Source organism: Osmerus eperlanus, chromosome 17, assembly GCF_963692335.1.
Source record: "Osmerus eperlanus chromosome 17, fOsmEpe2.1, whole genome shotgun sequence".
In the NCBI taxonomy this organism is placed as follows: Eukaryota; Metazoa; Chordata; class Actinopteri; order Osmeriformes; family Osmeridae; genus Osmerus; species Osmerus eperlanus.
Genome location: NC_085034.1, coordinates 9018349 through 9041578, shown reverse-complemented (window position 1 = coordinate 9041578; position 23230 = coordinate 9018349). Strand labels below are relative to the sequence as shown.

The following is a 23230-nucleotide window of genomic DNA, read 5'->3' as shown; positions in this document are numbered from 1 at the left end:
GTGCCGCTTAATCCTAGGGCATGGATGCGTTTGACACACGTACGTGCTCCAACGCGCCAGTTTGATTTGGCGCTCCGCGCCGCATGCTCACTCCCCCCCCCCCCCCCCCCCGGTGTTGCCTTGGCGACGGACTGCATGTGAGGAGAGTGTGTGTGTGATCAACACCTCGCTACTGATCCTACCGGCGTGCTTTGACGACGTTCTCCTCTCCCCCTCTCCCCCCTGTTCCCCTCTTCGACATGTCCTCTTCTCCCTTTCCCCATCTCCTCACCTCCACCATTCCCCTGCTCGTCCCCTTTCCTCTTCTCCCTCTCTCTCCTCCGCACCCTCTCTCCTCCTCTCGTCTGAAATGGTACGCCGTTGTTAAACGGTAAAACTGCACACTGCGCCTTCACAATACAGCATCTCGTCAGAGTTTTTATGCGGTAGCCTGACGTGGTTGTTCTGTGTGTGTGTGTGTGTGTGTGTGTGTGTGTGTGTGTGTGTGTGCGTGCGTATCACAGACAGATGGTGAATAGATCATTAGCGCAGATCTGCTCAATTCTGTTTACATCCTCACTCCTTGTCAGTTGGGGTGTGCAGTAATGTGTGTGTGTGTGTGTGTGTGTACAGCCCATGGAGAGTGCAGGAGTGTGTGCTGTGTGTCAACGGGATTGTGTGACACCCTCTGACTGACCGAAGTGGCCTCTGTCCTTGTACGGGCTTGTGGGCTGAGAGCTCCTCATGTGGTCCAGCGTGTGGTCTTGTGCAGGCTGTGTGCGTGTGCGCGCGTGTGTGTGTATGTTTGGGTCTGCTTGAAAGAGACAGATGAAAAAGAATAGAAAAGCAAAGACTGCACAGCTGGATAATTGAGAGAGGGAGAGGGAGAGGTTCTGAGAGGGAGAGGTTCTGAGAGGGAGGGAGGGAAAGAGAGGGAGTGATAGAGGGGGAGAGAGAGGGAGGGAGAGAGAGGGGGAGAGAGGGAGGGGGAGAGAGAGAGGGGGAAAGAGGGAGGGGGAGAGAGAGAGAGAGAGAGAGGGGGAGAGAGGGAGGGAGAGAGAAAGGGAAATATGGAGATTTGGATAGAGAGAGAGGAGGTATTGGGAGAGAAGGCAAGCGAGGGAGAGAGTGCGATACGGAGAGAGGGGAAGAGAGAGAGGGAAAGAGGGAGTGCATAGAGAGTAGATTGTGATTGAAGGTAGCTAATTGGACAAGGACATTAAATGCTGAGCTCATGATGAATACTTCGGGGACAACAGAGAGGAGAGGGAGCAGTGCTGAGTCATTCTCTGCTGGGAGGTTCACAACTGTGTGTACACACATACACACACATTGAGGTGACTTCTGTACGATGGGATTAGTCAACTTCTTGATTTCTTCCTTCTTGTATTTTGTGTGTGTTTGTGGTGCAAGCTTGTTTATGCTTGTGTGTGTATTTTAGTTGTGCATGCTTTCGTGTGTGTGTGTGTGTGAGAGAGAGAGAGAGAGAGAGAGAGAGAGAGAGAGAGAGAGAGAGAGAGAGAGAGAGAGAGAGAGATGAGAGAGAGAGAGAGAGAGAGAGAGAGAGAGAGAGAGAGAGAGAGAGAGAGAGAGAGAGAGAGAGAGAGAGAGAGAGAGAGAGAGCCGTGGACAGTGTTGTTTTTCCTCCTCGTACTGTTGCGACAGATACAGATGATGATGAGGAGGAAGATGATGCTCTTTTTTGCTTTATCTTCCTCTCCCTCCTACTCCCTCCCTCCCTACCACTCCCTCCCCCCCTGCGTCTTCTCCCTCTCTCTCTCTCCATTTCTCTCTTTGACAAATCGCTTCGCTCTGACTGTCCTGCTGAGCGATGCGGTCAGGGTTATTGATTAAGGCGGAATTCAGCCTCTCTCTCGCTTTCTCTCTTTGCATTTCTCCGTTCACCCCCCTCCCTTTAACACCCCCCCCCCTTCTCTCCTCTCCCGTCACAAGCGGACACACTTTGCCGCACGCCCGCACGCACTTTTGCAAACCCTCCTGGGATATCTCTTGGGATGCGCCGCGCGGTCCGTGTGACACGCCCGGGTTAACCTGTGTGACTTCCTCCTAGCTGGAGAGATGGTTTATAACCCCCTCCCCTCACCACACACACATACACACACACACACACCATCCTTCTCTTGAAGGATGGAAACGACATAGTTGACCCCTTGACTCCAGGAAGTAATTGCTGCGTCGGCCTATGGCGTCCCTGGCGTGTGCCTTTCCTCATCCTGCCTCCGCCCTTGACCCCAGAAAGTCTTTTTATGGATGGTCGCCTCGTCTCCTATTCAAACCCTCGCTGCAGCCAAGTACCATCCTGTTGGGGGTGGATGTGATAGGATGGAGGGGAGAGGAGGGGGGTGGAGGTTATTGGGTGGCTGGTGGTGGGGGTGGAGGGGATGTGATTGGGTAGGTGGTTGGTGGGTGGTGGGGGTATGGATGTGATTGGGTTGTTGGTGGGAGGTGGTTGGGGGGGTGAATGTGATTGGGTTGGTGGTGGGGTGAATGTGATTGGGTTGGTGGTGGGGGGCGGGCTGTGTGGGTGGGATTGGGTCGGTGGCGGTGTGGATGTGATTGGGTAGCTGGTTGATAGGGGGTGGGGGTGTGTTGGTGGGGTCTATATCCGTCCTGCCACCCAGAGGAGAGGCCTGCATTAGGCAGAGGAGCAGAGAGAGAGAGCTTGGCTCCGCAGTCCAACAGCTGGCTGGATAAGAGACAGCAGGGAGGTCTAAGACCACCTACTGTTGGGTGTGCTGGCACGTTGTCCAGCATCAGATTGTGTGTGCTCACGTAGGCTGATAAGTGTGTGTGTGCGTGAGTGAGACAGTGTGTGTTGCTTGGGTGTGTATGCTTCTGTACACAGATTTGTGTGTGTGAGTGTGTGTGTGTATTGTGTCGGGCCATCTGTTGGTCTGGCTCGGCAGACCAGTGCTGGAGGCAGTACTGGGGCATATGGTAGGTCCGTTCTGGAAGGTTCTTCTGGGTCACGTGCTTTGATGAATGCCAGTCCAGAGAGATGGTGTGGATGCCAGACTAATATCCATCCCATCCAGAACCTCAACCTGGGCTGCATTCTACTGCAGAGGGGAGGGGGGGGTTGTAAAAAATGAGCCATGCAAAACAAATAGAGTTGATCAGCAGAGGAAGCAGGGGAGAGCGGGAGGAGAGGAAGAGATGGATGGAGCGGAGATAGGGGAAGGAGAGAGGATCACAAGGAAAGCAGCCTCGAATAAAAATAGACAGGAAAGCTTTGGCAGCAGAGCAGAGCAGAGGAGGGCGGAGGGAGGGAGGGAGGATGGGGGGGAGGGAGGGCAGAAGAGATGGACAGGGATGAAGTGAAAGGAGATGGAAGAGGGGAGGAGCAGGAGGGGGGGAGAAGGAGGAGAGATGGACAGGGACGCAGTGAAAGGAGATGGAGGAGGGGGGGAGGAGGAGGAGAGGAAGGTTGCCTGAGAGGTGAAAGCGCCCGTGTTCCCGCCTGACAAAGTGCGACCCGCCCGCCGTTGCCGTGGTAACCGGGCACCGGCCCGAGACACTGGATCCGTCACCTTTTGAGCAAGTCGAGACGGACGAGAGAGGAGAGAGGAGATAAGGAAACACTGCAAAGGTCAGAGAGAAACAAAACGGCGGCTGGTTCCAACGAAGGGAAGGAAAAAGCAGAAGAAACGTCAGAAGAGAAGGGAGAAAGTCAGTTCTTAGTATTGCTCGGCTGTTTATCCTTCGAAACCTACAAACCCTGCGGTGACATCGCACGGTGTCTGTGTCGCCCAATAGCGGCGGGGCCTTGAGCAAGCCCAACGCAGCGGGCTCGGTCCGAGGCCCGGATAAGGATGATAAATGGGGACCAACGACACACGACGAGATAGAATCGACACGTTCGTGTCTTCAGCCCATCACGCTCGCCGACAATATGATTATCGCACCGCTTAACCTCTCCCCGTTCGACGGGAGACGACAGGGGCGTGGAGGCATTGTGTGTGTGTGTGTGTGTGTGTGTGTGTAAGCCCTGGCAGCCAGCGTGATGGTCTGGTTGACAGGAGAAACAGAGTGCTTGTCTGGATGTTTATATCGAGACAATGTATTGTGCGTCTGATTGGACTAGCGAGTGAGAAGCAGCACTCCCGCCAAAGACGTCGTCATTAGACCAATTATCCTCTGTGGGTCCAAATCAATTCCCTGAATGGCAAAAACGGAACGAGGGCGCGCGCTAATTAAAAATGAGTGCGGCATGGAGGCTGTGTCGAATGAATGAGCTGTTGTTCGCGTCGATTACAATCACGCGTTGTTGTTAAATATTGCATGCGCTCGGCAGTCGCTTTGCTTTGGCAGTGGCTCTGTGTGTGTTTGTTGACAGTGTGTGTGTGTGTGTGTGTGTGTGTGCACGGGTAAAAGAGAGAAAGAAAGAGTGCTTAATGAGTGTGTTTAATGTCGCTCTGTCTGTTTGAAGCGTGCTTGTCATGCTCCACATTCCTAGATGGGATTTTGGTGGAGAACAGAATGGGATTGTTATTAACCTGTTAGCCTTGCTTCTTTCTTTTCTTTCTTGCTTTCTTTCTTTCGCTCTTGCTTTCTTTGTCTCTGTCTCTCTCTCTCTGTCTCTTTCTCTGTCTCTCTGTCTCTCTCTCTTTCTCTCCGTCTCTCTGTCTCTCTCTGTCTCTCTGTCTCTCTCTCTGTCTCTTTCTCTGTCTCTCTTTCTCTCCGTCTCTCTGTCTCTCTCTGTCTCTTTGTCTCTCTGTCTCTCTCTCTCTCTCTGACTCTCTCTCTTTCTCTCTCTCTCTCTCTCTCTCTCTAGAAGGAGCAGAGCAGGGGGGTGCTGGTGGGAGTCATGTTCCTGGTTTTCCCCTTCATCCCAGCCAGCAACCTCTTCTTCAGGGTGGGGTTTGTGGTGGCAGAGAGGGTCCTCTACATGCCAAGGTGAGTGTGTGTGTTTGCTATAAGATGTGTGTGTGTGTGTATTGGAGAGCAGTTCAGACAAACACCGCACTGTGGGATTCAGCTCACTTAAGCCTCTAACTTCTTTGGCACCCCCTCGAACATTGTGTGATCAAGTGCTCTTTCAGTACATTCACAACTCTCTCTCTCTGTCTCTCTCTCTGTCTCTCTCTCTCTGTTCTGCCAGTGCTGTTCTAGGGTACATGTCTGCTAACCCTGTGCTCATCAGCTGATCCCTCCTGGTGCTGTCTCAGTGTCCTCAAAGGCTCGTCTGCTAATCCAGTTTGATTCCCTCTTCCTTCCTTCCAACCGCCTATATGAAAGGAGAATCCCATTCCCTCTATTCCCAGCACTTATTGCTGCTCTTGTGTCTGTTGATCTCTCTCTCTCTATTAAGCATCTTCCAGGATTGGGGGCGGGGGCCCTGTCCCTGGGGTCCCACTACACACACACACACACCCTGAAAAGTCCCGTCAGAGCAGGCGGGGAGGGGGTGGGGGTTTGCTGGGAGGAAGCCTTGGGGGGGGGGGGGGGGGTAGGGGGGGCAGAGCTCAGGAATGAATCCCCCACAGCTGATCTCCTGGTGGTGTGTTCTCTCAGCCTCCTGCATGCAGAATCAGAACGAGAGGAGAGACCCCCCCCCCTCCCCCCCTGTCTCATACGGTGATACCGTATGAGACAGACAGACAGACGGAGGGACAGGATGTCTCTATTTCCTCCCCTCCCCACATTCCTACTCTCCCCCCCTCCCTCCCCCCCTCTCCCCTCCCCTCCCCTCCCTCCCTCCCTCCCTCCCTCCCTCCCTCCCTCTCGGTCTCTCCTCTAACTAGTATTACGTCTAATCTGTGTTTAGCAGGGGGGCCTACAGGGGGATTTCTCGCTTTCTTCCCTCCACAAGCTTTCTGCATAGTTGAGCTCAGGATTAAAACCCACTCCATCTCTGCCAGGCAGAATCCCTCGCTCCACTCTTTAATATTACCCACAACGCATCTGACAATCGCTAACTGAATTCCTCCACAGCCTAGGGTATTAGCTGTGTGTCACACAGTGCAGAGATGACTTCCTGTGTGTGTGTGTGTGTGTGTGTATGGTGTGCGTGTCGGTCGTTGTCTGCATGCGTGTCGCTGTGTGGGAGAATCAAGGAAACGGACCAGGAAAAAGAGAAAGTGATGTGTGTGTGTGTGTGTGTGTCTGTGTGGGAGTCAGGCAAGAGGCAGAGTTTGATGTTATCCTGGGTCATTTCACTCTCCCATAACCCCATGGTCCATTTAGCCCCATCTCCAGATAAAGCCTCTGTGTTTGTTCCTCAAATGAAACGTTTGCACAGCCCTCAGTCACCATTGTTTGCATTGTTAATTGATTTTCTTTGATTCCGGAAACGTCCCCCCTCCCTTTTGTCCTGCGATCCCGAGGCCTCCGTGGGCTAGACCGATTTTGACGGAGCCTCGGGTTTGCGGAGGCGTCTCCACGGAAACGGCGAGGCAAGGCCGGGGATTCTAGACGGGCGTTCCCTTTCATTCACAATGGTGCTCTGCTTTTTCCTCGGAAACTTCCGGTGCAATCACACATTCTTTTAATGCTGGAGAGTACCTGGTGCTGTTAACACCTCAAGGCAGGAACGTTTGTGTGTGTGTGTGTGTATGTGTGCTGTTAGTATACGTTTCCGTGCGTGTGCATCTACACGAGCATTGATGCTAGCTTGTGTATGTGTGCGTACGTGTGTGTGTGTGTACACAAGATGAAAGCGCCCTGTACACACCCCCGTGTCCGTGCTCACGTGCGCTGCGCGCGCCAGCGCACACCTGGGCACGCCGCGAAAGCTTCCGCCGCGGGTTCCAGCCGAATCCCGGGCGGAGAATTAGCATAGGCCAATCACATGGAGAGGGCGGCGGCATCCCACGGCTGTCTGGGCTGGGAGTCACAACCCAAGACAGCCCCTCCGCCGCCACGCCGCCGTGAAGCAGCCCGACAGTCACAATGAGGACGGAGGGATTTGTTGATGTTGAGGGGTTTGAACTCGGGTGGGTCGTCCTCGGGGGGGGGGGGGGGGAGATTTGAGGTTGTGTGTGAGCGCGCGCGTGTATGGAGTGGTGGCCGTTTGCGTGTGTGTGTGGGGTGGGGGGCTGCGCGTGTGTGTGTGTGTGGGGTGGGGGGCTGCGCGTGTGTGTGTGTGTGGGGTGGGGGGCTGTGCATGTGTGTGTGTGTGTGGGGTGGGGGGCTGCGCGTGTGTGTGTGTGGGGTGGGGGGCTGCGCGTGTGTGTGTGTGGGGTGGGGGGCTGCGCGTGTGTGTGTGTGGGGTGGGGGGCTGCGCGTGTGTGTGTGTGTGGGGTGGGGGGCTGTGCATGTGTGTGTGTGTGTGTGTGTGTGTGGGGTGGGGGGCTGCGCGTGTGTGTGTGTGTGGGGTGGGAGGCTGCGCGTGTGTGTGTGTGGGGTGGGGGGCTGCGCGTGTGTGGGGTGGGGGGCTGCGCGTGTGTGTGTGTGTGGGGTGGGGGGCTGCGCGTGTGTGGGTGTGTGGGGTGGGGGGCTGTGCATGTGTGTGTGTGTGTGTGTGTGTGGGGTGGGGGGCTGTGCATGTGTGTGTGTGTGTGTGTGTGGGGGGTGGGGGGCTGCGCGTGTGTGTGTGTGTGTGTGTGTGTGGGGTGGGGGGCTGCGCGTGTGTGTGTGTGGGGTGGGGGGCTGCGCGTGTGTGTGTGTGGGGTGGGGGGCTGCGCGTGTGTGTGTGTGGGGTGGGGGGCTGTGCCTAAACCCGTGTAATTGGTCTCGTTTTCCGCTCGTTGAGTTTGAGCGTGTGACAGCCAGGTCGCATCCCACACTGGTGTTTCCCCTCCGTCTGGCCAGCGTACGCTCTGATTGGTGGCTCGCTAACGCGGCGGGCCAAATATTAGCACTGGCACGGCCGTTAGAGCTGACAGGGGAATGGGCAGAGGACGAGTGATGGCTGCTGGGTCCGGCCGTTTGTGTGCACACTCACTCCCCTCTCGCACACACGCACCCCATCCCTCTGCTTCACTCGCACCCATCTGTTCTGTAGGATAAATTAGCAGACAGACTTTTAAATAGCTTGCCGCTAGCTCTCCCCCTGCCTCCCTCCCGTCCTCCCTCCCCTCCTCCCTCCCTTCCCTCTCTTCTCCCTATCTCACTCTGGCCACGCTCCCTTTCACTCTCTACGTTTTGGTTTGACACCGCAGATAGATTCGACCTGCCATCTTTTTCTCTCTCCTTTTCTCTTTATGGTTGTTTTCCTCCCTTTGCTGTCTCTCCTCCTCTTCCAGTATCTCCTCGTTCTTCTGCTCCCTGCCCTCCCTCCCCTCCTCCCTCCCCTCCTCCCTCCCCTCCTCCCCTCCTCCTTCCCTCCCCTCCTCCCTCCCCTCCTCCCCTCCTCCCTCCCTCCCCTCCTCCCTCCCTCCCCTCCTTCCCTCCTCCCTCCCTTGCTCCCTTCAACTCTGTCTCTCCAGGCCCTAGTGGAAACCGTGCAGGGATGTGGAAGGAATGAGAGAGCACTGTTTGCACAGAGCTGACATGTGCACACACACATCACACACAGACAGACGCACACACGCGCACACACACACACACAGAGAAACACATACATCCTGACCCAGGATGTCTGCATGTTAGTGTGAGGTTGTATTGAGGTGGGAGTGTGTCTGGGGAGGAGGAGAAGGAAGGAGAGGATGAGGATGGAGGTGTGTGTGTGTGTGTTTGTGTTAAGAGCATAGCCAGGAAGCCAGGTCTCTCCTAGGTTGATATATATTTCCTGTGGAAAAAAAAAGTGGATTTTCTTGGAAAACTGATAGGAAGACTTGGGACTCTGAAAAGAGCCTAGCGCGTATGGAGTGTTGTGTGTGTGCGCGCACGTGTTCTGGTAAAGCCATGAGACAGACCGAGAAGGGCGTCTCGTCCTAATGTTTATGACAAGCTGTTGGGTTGGGCGTCTGTGTTCCGTCTCCATGGCGACCAGGGGTATCTGAAAGGTAAACAGGAAGTGCGAGGTTCCTGTCCCAGTGAAAGGTTCCTTGGGAGGTCTGTGACTATTATTGCTTTGCTTCCAAGAAAAAGATACAAGGAAATAATATACCTGTAAGAGAACTACTAAGTGTACTCTACTAAGTGTACTCTACTGAGTGTACTCTACTGAGTGTACTCTACTAAGTGTACTCTACTGAGTGCTTGTTGGCGTGTACTGTACTTGAAAAGGTCATGGCGATGCCATTAACACTTCTCTTTGTCTTTTTCCCCCCCTGTCAACCTCCCTCCATTTCTTACCCCTCCTTCGTTTGTCTGTAATCCCCTTTACTGTTGAAAACCCTAACCCCGCTCCACCCCCCACCTTCCCCCTCTCTCTCTCTCTCTCTCTCTCTCTCTCTCTCTCTCTCTCTCTCTCTCTCTCTCTCTCTCTCTCTCTCTCTCTCTCTCTCTCTCTCCACCTCCTTGCGCCCCCCCGCCCCCCCACATGCACTTCCTCTCCCTCTCCACCCCCACCCCTCCCCCCATCTCCCGTTCTCTCTTCAACCTCCCATCTCTCTCCTTTCCATCCCTCCGTCCCCCGCTCCTCCTCCTCCAGCATGGGCTACTGTATCCTGGTGGCCCAGGGCCTGGGCCGGCTGGGCTCGGTGGTGGGCCGCTGGGGGGGCCGCGGCCCTCACCGTGTCCTCGCTGCTGCTCCTGCTGCTGTTCTCCTGGAAGACCGTCCAGCAGAACGACACCTGGCTCTCGCGGGAGGCCCTCTTCAGGTTCGGCCCCGTCTCCTGGGGGGGGGGGGGGGGGTGGGGGGGGGGGTTTGCATGTGTGGCGAGGGGTGTGGGGAGGGGTGTGTGTGGTTGTGTACATGGGTATAGCTCTGGGTGTGTGTGTGTGTGTGTGTCAGGATCTGATTAATGGAAAGGCTTGAGTTCTTCATCACTCTCTCACTAGTAACCTATTACTTCTCTCCCTTTTACCCTTTCTTTATCCTTCTCTCTCTCTTTTCTCTCTCTCTCGGTCTCTCCTCTCTCTCCCTCTCCTTCTCTTTCTCTCTCTCTCTCTCTCTCTCTCTCTCTCTCTCTCTCTCTCTCTCTCTCTCTCTCTCTCTCTCTCTCTCTCTCTCTCTCTCTCTCTCTCTCCCTCCCCTTCTGCCGCTCTCTCATTTCTCATTCTTGAGGATTAATGACTCTGAATATCCAGGAGTGCATTAGAACATGGATAGGTCAGACAAGCTTTCACACACACAGTCGGAGACATGCACGCACACACACACGTACGAACAGACCGTGTGTATAGGCAACGTTATCTTTCGGGGATAGCATGCCCCGCTGTTTATCGATCGGTTTATCCCTCCATCTGTCTGACTCCCTAACAGATAAGGACAGCTTGCTAGGACACCCTCCGCCATCCCTCCATTCCATGGCTGTCGGTTATCAATGTCCGCTCTGCCCAAATGGAAGCAGTCTTTATCTGTGATGGGAAGAACTGTTTTATTCCCCATCGCTGACAGAAATGGAGGGAGTAACAGGGGGAAAAAATACAAGGCTTACTGTTGCCGAACCTCCACAAACAAAAAGTATTTTTAAATGCTCACTCTCCACCTCTGAATGCTAGTCTGCCTCTTACTGGCACGAAAGTAGTCTTGTGAAAGTAACAATCTTTCTCAATCTCTCTCTGTCTCTGTCTCTCTCTCTGTCTCTCTCTCTCTCTCTGTGTTTCTGTCTCTGTGTGTCTCTCTCTCCCTCTCTCAGGTCTGGCATCCAGACTCTGCCTCACAACGCCAAGGTTCACTACAACTATGCTAACTTTCTCAAGGACCAGGGCCGCCACCAGGAAGCTATCCACCACTACAATACTGCTCTCAGGTCAGCCTTTATACACCACAGTCTCTCCGCTCTACCCTACACACTGCTACAGTACTGCTCTCAGGTCAGCCTTTATACACCACAGTCTCTCCGCTCTACCCTACACACTGCTACAGTACTGCTCTCAGGTCAGCCTTTATACACCACAGTCTCTCCGCTCTACCCTACACACTGCTACAATACTGCTCTCAGGTCAGCCTTTATACACCACAGTCTCTCCGCTCTACCCTACACACTGCTACAGTACTGCTCTCAGGTCAGCCTTTATACACCACAGTCTCTCCGCTCTACCCTACACACTGCTACAGTACTGCTCTCAGGTCAGCCTTTATACACCAGTCTCTCCACTCTACCCTACACACTGCTACAGTACTGCTCTCAGGTCAGCCTTTATACACCAGTCTCTCCACTCTACCCTACACACTGCTACAGTACTGCTGTCAGGTCAGTCTGAAAGTGGTCCCTGTTCTAATCACTGTCCTTGACATTGGACTGTCTTTTAGTACTGCAACCTGCGGCTCTAAGTTCTGGGCACACAGAAGAAAATAAGTAGGCGAGGCAAAGATAAACAATACAAGTGTTCTGCCAAACAACGGCCCTTCACAGAACTTGATAAGACTCGTTCAGGTTACAGACGCTCTGCCAAAACCACAACCCTGGTGCCAGTCGTGATGTTTTGGAGATCATGTGACCGCGTGCTGGCTCTACAGCCAGGATGGTGGGGCGCTCGGGTTACGGTCAGGTTTTGCAGCAACCAGATACCTTGTTGAGAAGGGGTGAGGAATCCAATTGAGAAACGCCCCACCCCTATACCTCTTTCATAAGTGAAACGGTCAGGTAGGTTTGTTTTAAGTGGAAAGTAAATTTTATAGTAAAGTTTTTTTTTGTTTTTTTTCAAAGAACAAAGTACTTTTTCCTAATCTTTTTTTATTTTTATAAAATTGTATTTAATTGTATTTTCTACAATATCTTAAGGGGCTCAGTCTAATGAACATTGTAATTCATTTAAGGGGGGAGGTGAGATATTGATTGTCTTTGATGTTCCAGGTCTTAATACTCTTTATAACAGAAACAAACTTTGATTACATCGTGTTGAACTGTGCACCACATCATACAGGGGTTCAGCAAAATAACGCGCACACACACACACACACACTCATGCGTGTAATGGCTTTGTCTCGGCTTGATGCCCGCACCCCATTCATTTACCTCAGAGACATGCATGCATGTGCACACACACAAGCACACACAAACACACATGTGCACACACACGCACACACACAAACACACACCACTCTGTGCTTAATGAAATAGGGGACCCATTTGTCCTGCCTGTCACTGGCAAAGGCTCCCATTGCCTCACAGTCTTCTACCTTCTAACCCCACCCCCCTCCCCCTCCCATCCAACCTTCCGCCCCCAATTTCTGGGTTATTATAACTAATGATCCCAGCACTTTAATTTCATTCAGTGGGTTGCTAGCTAATGGCATCTACAGACTTTATGGAGACGGGAAGCTAGTCTGCCCAGTATGAGTGGCCCCTCTACCCACTGACTCTCTCCTCTGCTCTCTCCTTCGGTCCTCTCCACAGACGTGCATGCCTGTGTGTGTGTGAATCGGCCTCACACGTGTTGACAACCCTGGGGGAACGCGGGTCTATACTCACCTCCGACCTCCATCTCTCCCCGACCGCTCTCCATCCCCTCACATCCAACGGTCTGTTCCCGTCTCCTCATCCTCCCACAACCGCCCATCTCCATCTTCTATTACCCCCCCATCCCCCCCTTATGTAGCTACATGTGCAGCTAGCAGGGACGTGCTAATGTTATTCCTGAGCCAGATCTCCAGTGTGAACACAAGCTCCAGGCCAGCACACAATACAAGGCGTCGCTGCTAATCCCCCTACTGTGGATGAGCCAACAAGCCCGTTCTGCTTTCATCAGGATCCAAAACACACACACACACAACATACTTCTTGAGCCCAGCCCACAGCAGACCCACTCCCCCGATAGAAACCCCTCCTTCGTCCTCGACGGTTTTGTCATCTGGGTAGGGAGGTAATAAAAGACCTCAAGCTGTTTGGCTTCAGTGGCATCCAAAAAAACGCTTGTTTTATTGCTTCGTCCCAGAGAAGTTGTCCTTGTTTAATGTTCCAGCCCCTGTGCGACTTTCAAGACGGTTTGTGTGTGTGTGTCTGTTGAGATTGTCTGATTTGCTCCTCTGGAAATGGACTGAAAAGGGCCTTGTTAGCTGGAAGAGTGTTGCTACGGGAACCGCAGGTGTCCGGTACAGCATGTCCACCTCTCGCGATCCGTTCCCAGGGGTCGGGTTGGGGTCAGACTCTTGCTGCCATGTTGCTAATCTAACGACAACAAAATCACGCCAATTTCATGGCGCCAGTTGTCTAATGACTGGAAAGAGACGTTCGTCATATTAGTCCACATATTCGTTGTTCAAAGGCTCGAAAGAGGGAGAGGTTTGAACCAGTGGTTAGCCTTGCCCAAAACTCTCAATATCGGATGCCAAGCCTGAAGGCTTTTTTCTCCCCGTCTGTGCTGTGCAGGCTGTACCCGCGTCACGCTAGCGCCATGAACAACCTGGGCACCCTGACTGGAAACCCCCTGGAAGCCGAGCGCTACTACAGGAGAGCGCTGGAAACCAACCCTCAACACAACCGAGCCCTGTTCAACCTGGGAAACCTGCTCAAGTGGGTGACACACACACACACACTGACACACACACACACACACACTGTTCTCTGTGTCTGTTATCATACACAGTTGGAGGGGAAACTTATAAGACACACTGTATTGTGTTTGTTGCTTAGTGGAGCTGTCACTGTGTGCGCGAGTGTGTGCGTGTCTGTATGTGTGTGTGTGTCTGTTTATCTGCATGTGTGCGGGTCTGCATGTGTGCGTGTCTGCGCGTGTGTGAGGTGGCGTGTGTGTATCTGTGTGTCTGCGTGTGTGTCTGTGTGTCTGTGTGTGTATCTGCATTAGGGATGTATCCGGAGCCGAATACATTATTTGGATTAGCACGGATAAGGCTTTGTAAACAGATAATATTTGGATTTGGATCCCATTTCCTTCACTGTCAGAATAGTTGCTGGGGTAGCTCCCCAGACAAATAGTTGTAAGATTGATGTTCTTACCTTGTTTTATAATCTTAACTGTAGCACTTTGAGATTTGTTTCCAATGTAAAGTGCATTACAAATCAAATCTATTATTATTATTTTTATTATTATTAGTTGCTGGGGTCTCTCCCCAAGCTAGTTAGCTCGAGAAAGGGATGACAAGTTGTGGTATTGTATTAGCACATGGACGAACACATCTACAACGCAAGCTCTAGCTTTTAAAAACACTAAGGCTGCTAGTTTTTCTGCTGAACCCTCTGTTTCGTGAAGAGCTGGCTAAAGTTGCAAATATGTTTGTCTGTGCGCCATATCCCACAACAAGCTGTCACACCCGTAAACACTTATTTACATATTGACTTATTATATTTCAAATATGTTGATTTAAAGTCTACTCTATGTTATCTATAATTTGAACAGCGCATTTGGACAAAATGTCACTGTAGTTAGAGCCTCTATTTAGCTTGGCTGATGAAAATTGTCTCCAGGCTAGTTGTGTTCAAAGTTAAGAAAAAGTAAACCAACTCCTCTCCCCTTACAGCCACACAGTGAGCTGGCTAGCGTACCAGGCCCTGCACGGCTTAGGCCCCGCCCACTCCTGGTTTCTATCCAAATCCAGATACTGATGATTGATTTGGTAAACAGATACAGATAATGATATCTCTGCACACCCCTAATGCATGTGCTGTTTGGTTTTGAACAGTGGGGGGTTTACTGTGCTGCTAGCAGACCGGGGTGCTGTTCTTGAGGATTTTTAAATCACACAAATTCAGTCTCAGTCCATAACTGCTTTCCCTTCTGTCTGCACTACGGATGCGTCTGATGTGTGTGTCCCATCTGTAGATTAATTATTTATTTATTCAAATACACACCAATTGCAGTAATAGGCCTGGTTTTTCTAAAAAGCCAGTGGTTGTCCAGGAACAAGACCAGACCGAAGGCTTATGATTGGCCAGTGACACAGCCAGACGGTAGCCAATAGGGATGGCACGCTTATCGCGGGAGGCCCGGCAACACCCGCAGCACATGGCTCGGAAGATGCAAGCGCCCTCTTAGCCTTGCTGATGGAGACTTCTGGAAGAGCGAAGCAGGCATCTTATTTGAGGCAATATTTCACCATGTAAAATGACCTCACAGTCTTTGAGTGTGAGTTTCCCACCGGCTGGAGGATCTTGCTGGGGACGGAGGTGAGAGCCTCATCGATGTGGAAGCGGGCTAAGCCTTCTGTCTGGTCTTGTTCCTGGACAACCACTGGCCATTCACAAAACTAGGGAAATCAAATTGGACTCATTGTTTTAATTGGTGTGTATTTGAACTGTTACATTATTAATCTGGAACAGAATGTACTTGCGTGCACACTCTGGGAAGCCCAGAGATTATGTGTATCTGCATGTGTGTGTGTCTGATTGTGTGTGTTTGCCTAAGTATGTGTGTCTCCCCTGACAGTCTATCAGGAGCTTCATTGGACAAACATTGGGATAACAGCATCCCTGAGATAATCAGCTGACTCACTGAGACTCTGACTCAGCAAGGCAAGGACTGGGAGGGAGGGAGGGGGGGGGGGGGAGAATGGAAAGAGGTAAAATTGGATTAAAGAAAGAGTTTGATGATTGCTTGCTTCTCCCTGCCAGCATGTGAGCACACACACAAAGATTTGCATGGGTCAGTAGGTAAACGATCTCAAACACACACGAGCGCTCCCGCACACACACTCACCCGCATACACACACACACACACTGAACGGTTCTTGCCTGAACCCCCTGCTAGGCCCCCCCAGTGTGTCAGGGAGGGCCTCATCAATAGCTGCGACACTAATTAACTCCATTATTCTAGCTGTGTCCTGTCCACAGGTTTATGTGTCCTGCTGACTCAGTGAGCACAGGGCCAGGGGCTCAAACTCACCCTCATTCCTCTGCTGGGTCTGGGCCAAGGGTCACCTAGGGACTCTCTGATTCTGGGGGGTGTGCGTACGTAGTTATGTATTTTGAGTCTTGTGTGTGTGACTAAAGAGGAGGATGATGGTTACGCAGATGACAATGAGGCTCCCGATGATGATGATGATTTTCCATGACGATGCGGTCCGTCCTTCAGGTCCCAGGGGAAACAGGAAGAGGCGGAGTCTCACCTGAGCGATTCCATTCGCTTCGGTATGCAGTTCGCCGATGCCTACTCCAGCCTAGCATCTCTTTATGCAGAGCAGGTAACAGACCGCCCCGACCCCCCTACCAAATGCCGACACACCCCAATCCCCGATGCATGCGCAAACGCAAACACGTTCCGCGTTTCACGCCTGCTCGTCACCGTGGGCGCGACGGGTTCTGCTGTACTTCTCGTTTTCCAATTAAATTTGAATTAGTCGCAGGTCGTTAATCTTGCTGTAGGGGGAGCACCCCCCCATTATGCCGCACTGTTCAATTATACACACGCCACGACCATTAACCTCCGCATCACCTGAGGCACTCCGCAACCTTATCTCTGCACCGGGGGCGTTTCACACACCTTATTTATTTATTCAATTACAGATGTATTTTCCTCACGAATGTACTATTTATATAGCCATATATGTATTCATATAGCGCATATATATTTATATATCCATTTTTTTTTTTTTTTTTTCTAGAAGCGCTTTGCAGAGGCCAACAAAGTTTACTTGCAGGGCATTGAGAACTGCCCGGAGAGTTCTGACCTGCATAACAATTTTGGAGTGTTCCTGGTAGATACGGGTGAGTTCAGCTCACTCTCTCCATCTAATCTTGCTGCCTTTGGGCTGGGGGGAGGGGAGGGGGAAGGGAGGGAGGGGAGGGGGGGGCGGTCATTCTTACTTGGTGGATGGATGGGAGGCCTCTCAGAAATGGACTCAAAATAAATGTTGATTCTCACACCTGCCTCCATCCTCGTCTTTATGTCCTTTCTCTCTCTCTCTCTCTCTCTCTCTCTCTCTCTCTCTCTCTCTCTCTCTCTCTCTCTCTCTCTCTCTCTCTCTCTCTCTCTCTCTCTCTCTCTCTCTCTCTGTCTCTCTCTCTCTCTCTCTCTCTCTCTCTCTCTCTCTCTCTCTCGCTCTCTGTCTGTGTCTCTCTTTCTCTGTCTGTCTCCCTCTTGCCCTCCTTGTCTCTCCCCTTCCCTGTTTCTCTCCCCCCTCCCTCTCTCTCTCTACCCCAGGAGAGGGGGAGAGAGCGGCGGCCCACTACCAGCACGCCGTGCGACTCAAACCGGCGCATTACGTCGCCATGGTGAACTTGGGTCGGCTGCTTCGCTCATCCAACGAAAACAAGGAGGCGGAGCTGTGGTATAAGAGGTGAGCTGATTGGAGGCCCCATGCAAATATGGGAGTCCTACAGAAACGACAGCCCTCCGTGACCTTTGAACCCATGGAGCCTTTGTGTGACCCCAGGGCCCTGCAGGTGACCAGGAAGGTGGATATCCTGACGCCTCTAGGGGCGCTCTACTACAACACGGGCCGCTATGAGGAGGCCCTGCAGGTGTACCGCGAGGCTGCCACTCTGCAGCCAGACAGCACCGACATCTGGCTGGCCCTGGTGAGCTCACACACACACACACACACTCACAGATGTACTTTGGTCAAACAAGGACTTGGCCTTGTAGAGCCCACAAATCCACACCCTTGGTACATGCTGTAATCTAGGTCGAGCTAGGATACCAAGACTGTGTCTGGCCTAAACTCTCTCTCTCTTATCCCTGTCTCTGTTTCTCTACCGCTCTCTCTACCTCCCTCTCTGCCTCTCTATTGCTCTCTCTACCTCCCTCTCTGCCTCTCTATTGCTCTCTCTACCTCCCTCTCTGCCTCTCTATTGCTCTCTCTACTTCCCTCTCTGCCTCTCTACCGCTCTCTCTACCTCCCTCTCTACCGCTCTCTCTACCTCCCTCTCTGCCTCTCTATTGCTCTCTCTACCTCCCTCTCTGCCTCTCTATTGCTCTCTCTACCTCCCTCTCTGCCTCTCTATTGCTCTCTCTACCTCCCTCTCTGCCTCTCTATTGCTCTCTCTACCTCCCTCTCTGCCTCTCTACCGCTCTCTCTACCTCCCTCTCTACCTCCCTCTCTTCCCTCTCTGCCTCTCTACCACTTTCTCTACCTCCCTCTCTGCCTCTCTACCACTCTCTCTACCACTCTCTCTACTTCCCTCTCTACCACTCTCTCCACCTCCCTCTCTCCCTCTCTACCGCTCTCTCTACCTCCCTCTCTGCCTCTCATTCTATTCTATCTATTGTCACTCCCTCTCTCTGCCCCCCCCCCCCCCCCCCCCAGGCCCAGGTGCTAGCCATGGCAGGCCGCCCTAAAGAGGCAGAGAAGATGACCCTTGGGATAATCTCAAAGCAAGGGGGCTGCATCGAGTGCTACCGCCTCCTCTCTGCCATCTACAGCAGACGCGGAAACTACACAGAGGTGTGTGTGTGTGTGTTTTCTGTGTCTTTTGCTAGTGTCTGTGTGAGAAAATGTTCTTGTTGAAAAGTGTGAAATTAAACCTGTGAGTGTGTTTGTGTGTGTGTGATAGTGTGTGTGTGTCTGGGGAGGAGTGTAAGAGAAATATACCAAATATACCACCTCAGGGTCAGCAGCACCAGAGATAACCGTGGAAGCAATAGTAGCCATGGAAACACATAACCTCTGGATATTATCGCCATGGAGACTCAGAGTCCCGTCCGTCCGTCTGCCCACCTGGAACACTCAAATCCACCAAACTCATAACTTACTCTTCGTCTCTCCATCCATCGGCTGTCTAACTCTCTATCCCCCCTTCCCTCCCTCCCTCCCTCCCCCCTTCCCTCCCTCCCTCCCTCCATCTGGCAGGGTAAGGATCCTGTGTGTAGATATTAAACATAAACTGATCTAATCCCGGTTTCTGGAGGGAAGCCAGTGTATTTTGGTGTTGTAGCAATCAGAGATGGTTTCTGGGATTATGTTAGCTGGAGGATGGGGACTGGAGTGTGTGTGTGTGTGTGTGTGTTGGGTGGGGAGGGTCCATCTATTCCTCCTCTCGACAGACAGGAGTGTGGGTGCTATCTCTCCCTGGCCTGTAGGGGTCAGTAGTGCTCCCTGGTCGGCAGCCAGGAATTATTACCCCAGAGACATGGAGCTCCAGACTACTAAAACCCCCATCTGCTTACTCCTGTTAATGGACTTCCAATAATATCACAGCTCTTACTTTGTCTGTCTTCCCGCCCCCTCTTCATCTCTCGGTGTCCCTCTTTCTCCCTCCCTCTCTTTCTATCTTCCTCTCTCTTTCTCTCTCCCTCTCTTTCTCTCTCCCTCTCTTTCTCTCTCCCTCTCTTTCTATCTTCCTCTCTCTTTCTCTCTCCCTCTCTTTCTATCTTCCTTTCTCTTTCTCTCTCCATCTCTTTTTTCTCTCCATCTCTTTCTTTCTCCTTCCCTCTCCCGCTCTCGGTCTCTTCCTCTCGTCCCCGTATTTTTTTTTTCTTCTCTTTCTCTCTTCTCCTCCCTCTCTGTCTCTCCATCCTTCCCCCCCCCCCCTCTTTCTCCCCCCTCCCCCCGTCCACTGGTGTACATAAAAGCGATTGATTGTATTCCCGTCGAGTCCCTGAAGGGTCCCCCTCAGAGGCCCGTGAAGCACACTCTCCTCTCGCCGCTTTCGTCTTCTTCCGTCCCTCCTTCTCTCCCCTCGAACCCCCCCCCCCCCCCCTGCGTGCGTCTCTCTCTCTCTCTCTCATCCCTCCCTCTGCTCTGGTTCTCCCCCTGCTCCTCTTCCCACTCGAGCCCTCTCCTCGCCAGACGGTAAACGCAATGCGAGGCGATCAACAATGGTCCCTCCGACGGTTTGGTTGAACGTCTGCTTGGAGGTTCCCTTTTGTTGGCGGCACGCCAGTGGAGAGTGCTTGACCCGCAAACACCCACTGGCGAGAGCGGCATGAAGGGTTTTAGCACACCTTTGTCGGTCATTTCAAGGCAGGCTGGACAGTAGACTCTGCTCTAGGAAAACATACGACACACTCGTGACCCGCAGAGCCCGACAAGAAATCAAACCCAACACAAGGGCAAGGTGGGTTGTGGAAGAGACAGGGAGAGAGACCGTTAGGAGGATTCGGGCCGTCAGTCTGCAGGTGTGTGTGTGTGATCATTAACCTCCCCCTTGCATCCACAGGCACTGGATGCTCTGGATCAGGCCCTGCAGCAGAAGCCCAGTGATCTGTCTGTGAGGGCGGAGCTCCACTTCTCCATGGGCAACCAGCTCCGAGAGATGAACCTGCTGGACAGGGCCTTTGAGGTGAGTCTCTATCCTTTGTCTCCCTCTGTTTTCTCTTTTCCCTCTATCCTTTTTTCCCTCTTTCCCGTCCCCTTTTTGCTCTCTTTTTCCCCTCTATCCCTCTGTCTCTCTCGTTCCCTGTCAACGACTTCCACTGTCCCCTCCTTACTCCTCTTTCGACAGTTCCCCCCCCCCTCCTCCACCTCAGAGGACGTCATGTATTTGGTATGAAGAATCTTTCCCTCCGGAAATCCCACTTTACTAATTGGTCTGTCTCCCAACCTTCCATCCTGCAAAAAAAACAAAAACAAAAAACCTGGAATAAAGAGCAGGGAATATTTTTAGCAACTTCTCCAAAAACATCATTTGCATCTTTTTAAGAAGACGGCGTTATCTGCGAGGGTTTGAGAGGAGCCTGTGGATGTTTTGAAGGAGAAGATACTTCCTCTCCTCTTCAGACGCACTTGAGGGAGACGGAGATAAAAGCGCTGGAGTTACATCAAACAGCTTCCCAGCGTTCCTTTTGCCGCCTTTCGCTTTCTTCCCTCCAGAAGAAGGTGATACCATCATAAAATAACGCCCTATCTTGCCCGTCATCGGCGTTGACAAACAAACAATTTTACCCTCAACCAATCTCCCTCGCACAGTCCCCTGAACACTGTCTGCCTCAGATGAACCTCTCTCTCACCTCTGCTGTGCGTTTTGGTGTTTTGGTTTAGTTGTTGCCGCTATTTCTGCATGTAGAGCACGGCTATCTCTTTTTGTCAGCACGATACTATTTTTTTTCCTCTATAGCTCTCTTTCTGTCTAGCTCTCTTTTTCTCACCCTATCTCTCTGTGTCGCTCCCTCTCGCTGTGTATCTATTTCTATTATCCTACTTTATTCCCGCCCATCGATTCCATTATTTCATGCGGCCTTCAGAAAGTCGACAAAGGCCTGCTGTGTCTGAGCTGAAGTTTTCCCTCCAGATAAAGTTTGGTTCCTGGCTGTCCCTCCGTAGCAGCTGGGTCAGGGCCAGGACCATTCAGCAATCTGTTGTTTAGCTGTTCCTCTTCCAAGTCCCATCACAAAGGCCCTGGTGAGATCACAAGGGCTCCGGGTGGGGTGGTTGACAATGCCGAAAGGGATCGGATATCTGTGTTGCAGTTTGCGGTTTGTGAGCCTTGTGTCGGCCTGGTTTTCAAACGTAACACACAGCGAGGGTAGCTGAGATTTTCCCTTTTGTGTTCGGTAATGGCTTGTGCGCGTAAACTCAACGGTGAACTTGATTCCCCTTCTCGGTTCAGTGCCAACGTGAAGTCCTCACTGCCCCCTAGTGGTTGTTTGCTATCACCACACTGAGGTAACCTTGTGTTCTCCATGCTAGAGCTACAGGCTTGCTGTGGAACTCAAACCGGACCAGTCACAGGCCTGGATGAACATGGGAGGCATTCAACATATCAAGGTACAGTACCGACACTGCACAAGAGAGTCACGATCCTCAGATTACATGCCATCACCCGTTAGCATATCTGTCTTGGGCCCACATTTGTTGAATTCAAAAGTGAGCGCGCGCGCACACACACACACACACAGTAACACTTGTGTGTGTGGTTTGTCTGTGCAGGGGGACTATGCTGCAGCCAGGATGTACTACCAGAGGGCTTTGACTCTGACTCCCAGCTCCAAGCTCCTGAAGGAGAACCTGGCCAAACTAGACCGCCTGGAGAGAAGGCTGACAGGGGGTGCCTAGGTGACACAGGCCCTCTCAGACTGCACCATCCTGGGCATCGATCAAGGTTCTGGAGACCCTGGATGACAATCAGCCGCTATCAAGCTGCTGGCCAGACTAAGACATTGGATCTGAATCTGTGTGAACCTACATGGATGAAGACGTGGAGTTGAATGTGGTTTGGCTGCAGGGTGGGGAAGAAGACTGGGTGGGTGTGTGTGGTGGGGGAGGGGGAGCCTGGAGAGGGTGACACAACCTGGGGTATGGAAATGGAGTCAGGTCCTTGCTGGGAGTTTCAACCAGCAAGACTTGAAACTGTGGACCTGCTCAACTGAACGCAGGAAATAGACTAGAAGCTTCACACAAAAGCCAGCCTGCTACAGCTTTAAACACGCAGTACCAATCTGCTTTTAAAAAGAAAAGAAGCTTTTGTTTGTTTTTTCATTTCAATAAATCGTTATCCTTCTGTATGCAACACTTGACCTGTGGATGTCATACTCCTCGTGTCCTTGACCAGTTACAAAACCACCTCGAAACAATCCGCAAGATAGCTCCTTAATAAAAAAAACAATATTTATCCTTTTAAACAGTTGGCACAGAGCATTTCACACCTGTGTATCGTTTTTTTTTTCTTTTCAAGGCGCTGCTTATGGCGACTGAGAGTCTGGAATGTAAGGTACGCGCAAGCAATGGCAATACTGAAAACCCCTTGAGGCCTCAACGTGTGTGGATAATTTGGAAGCCCGGTGGCTCGACGCTAATGTGTCGTTGTGCGCGTTTCACCTCCAGCTCAAGATGTACTTAGAAGCAAGTGTTTGCCTTCAGGAAGTAAAGGCTACAGCTTTTATCTGGAGCCCGCGGCCATTGTGACCTAACACTCATCTAACATTTCTTATCCTTTGTTTGTATTTTTTATTTTGTGCTGTTTATGTTGCTGTGATGATTGTCAATGAAATGTGGAATGTTTTGTGGAATGTAAAATGGAGTACATATGAACTGACTAGTGCAATGACTGATGACTTGTACCATTGAAATAATAAATATATTTGTTTTGATAACTTGGAGCGTTAACATGGATTTAACATGTCACTTTCACCCCAAATAGCCTTCAAATTAACCCTTGTGTTATCTTCGGGTCATTCTGACCCATCAGTCATTGTGACCCACCGTCGTATTGCGACAAATTTACCTCCTACAAAAACAAAGTGAAGCATTTTCTTTTAACTGTCGGGCTGTCTCAGACCCCCCACATTGCAATGGTTAAAAGAAAATAATTGTTATTTGTTTTTGTATTGGGTAAAATTGGGTAAACACAACGGTGGTTCGTTATGAACCTTTGGGTCATGTGACCCGAAGGCAGCACAAGGGTTAAGCTGTATACAGCATATACATTTACATATATGTTTATAGTGCCACCATCTGCCTTT

The 23230-nt window shown here is 51.7% G+C and overlaps 1 protein-coding gene across 1 annotated transcript; it reads left to right on the top strand.

Moving 5' to 3' along the window:
* Positions 1-4771: 4771 nt before the first annotated feature.
* On the top strand, positions 4772-22846 carry tmtc1 (transmembrane O-mannosyltransferase targeting cadherins 1). Its single transcript, XM_062483503.1, has 12 exons — positions 4772-4896; positions 9479-9647; positions 10629-10742; positions 13305-13448; positions 15965-16073; positions 16494-16596; positions 17033-17168; positions 17265-17409; positions 18138-18275; positions 19990-20112; positions 21459-21536; positions 21699-22846. The coding sequence occupies exons 4-12, from the start codon at positions 13330-13332 to the stop codon at positions 21822-21824; spliced, it is 1077 nt and encodes a 358-aa protein (XP_062339487.1). The 5' UTR covers positions 4772-4896; positions 9479-9647; positions 10629-10742; positions 13305-13329; the 3' UTR covers positions 21825-22846.
* Positions 22847-23230: the final 384 nt, after the last annotated feature.

What these genes read in the sequence shown, in the direction of transcription:
- tmtc1 (XM_062483503.1), top strand. Translation starts at nt 13,330, where the DNA reads ATGAACAACCTGGGCACCCTGACTGGAAACCCCCTGGAAGCCGAGCGC. An exon ending in CATCTCTTTATGCAGAGCAG is followed by an intron (nt 16,074 to 16,493) that starts GTAACAGACCGC and finishes TTTTTTTTCTAG; the next exon opens with AAGCGCTTTGCAGAGGCCAA. An exon ending in TGCTGGACAGGGCCTTTGAG is followed by an intron (nt 20,113 to 21,458) that starts GTGAGTCTCTAT and finishes TCTCCATGCTAG; the next exon opens with AGCTACAGGCTTGCTGTGGA.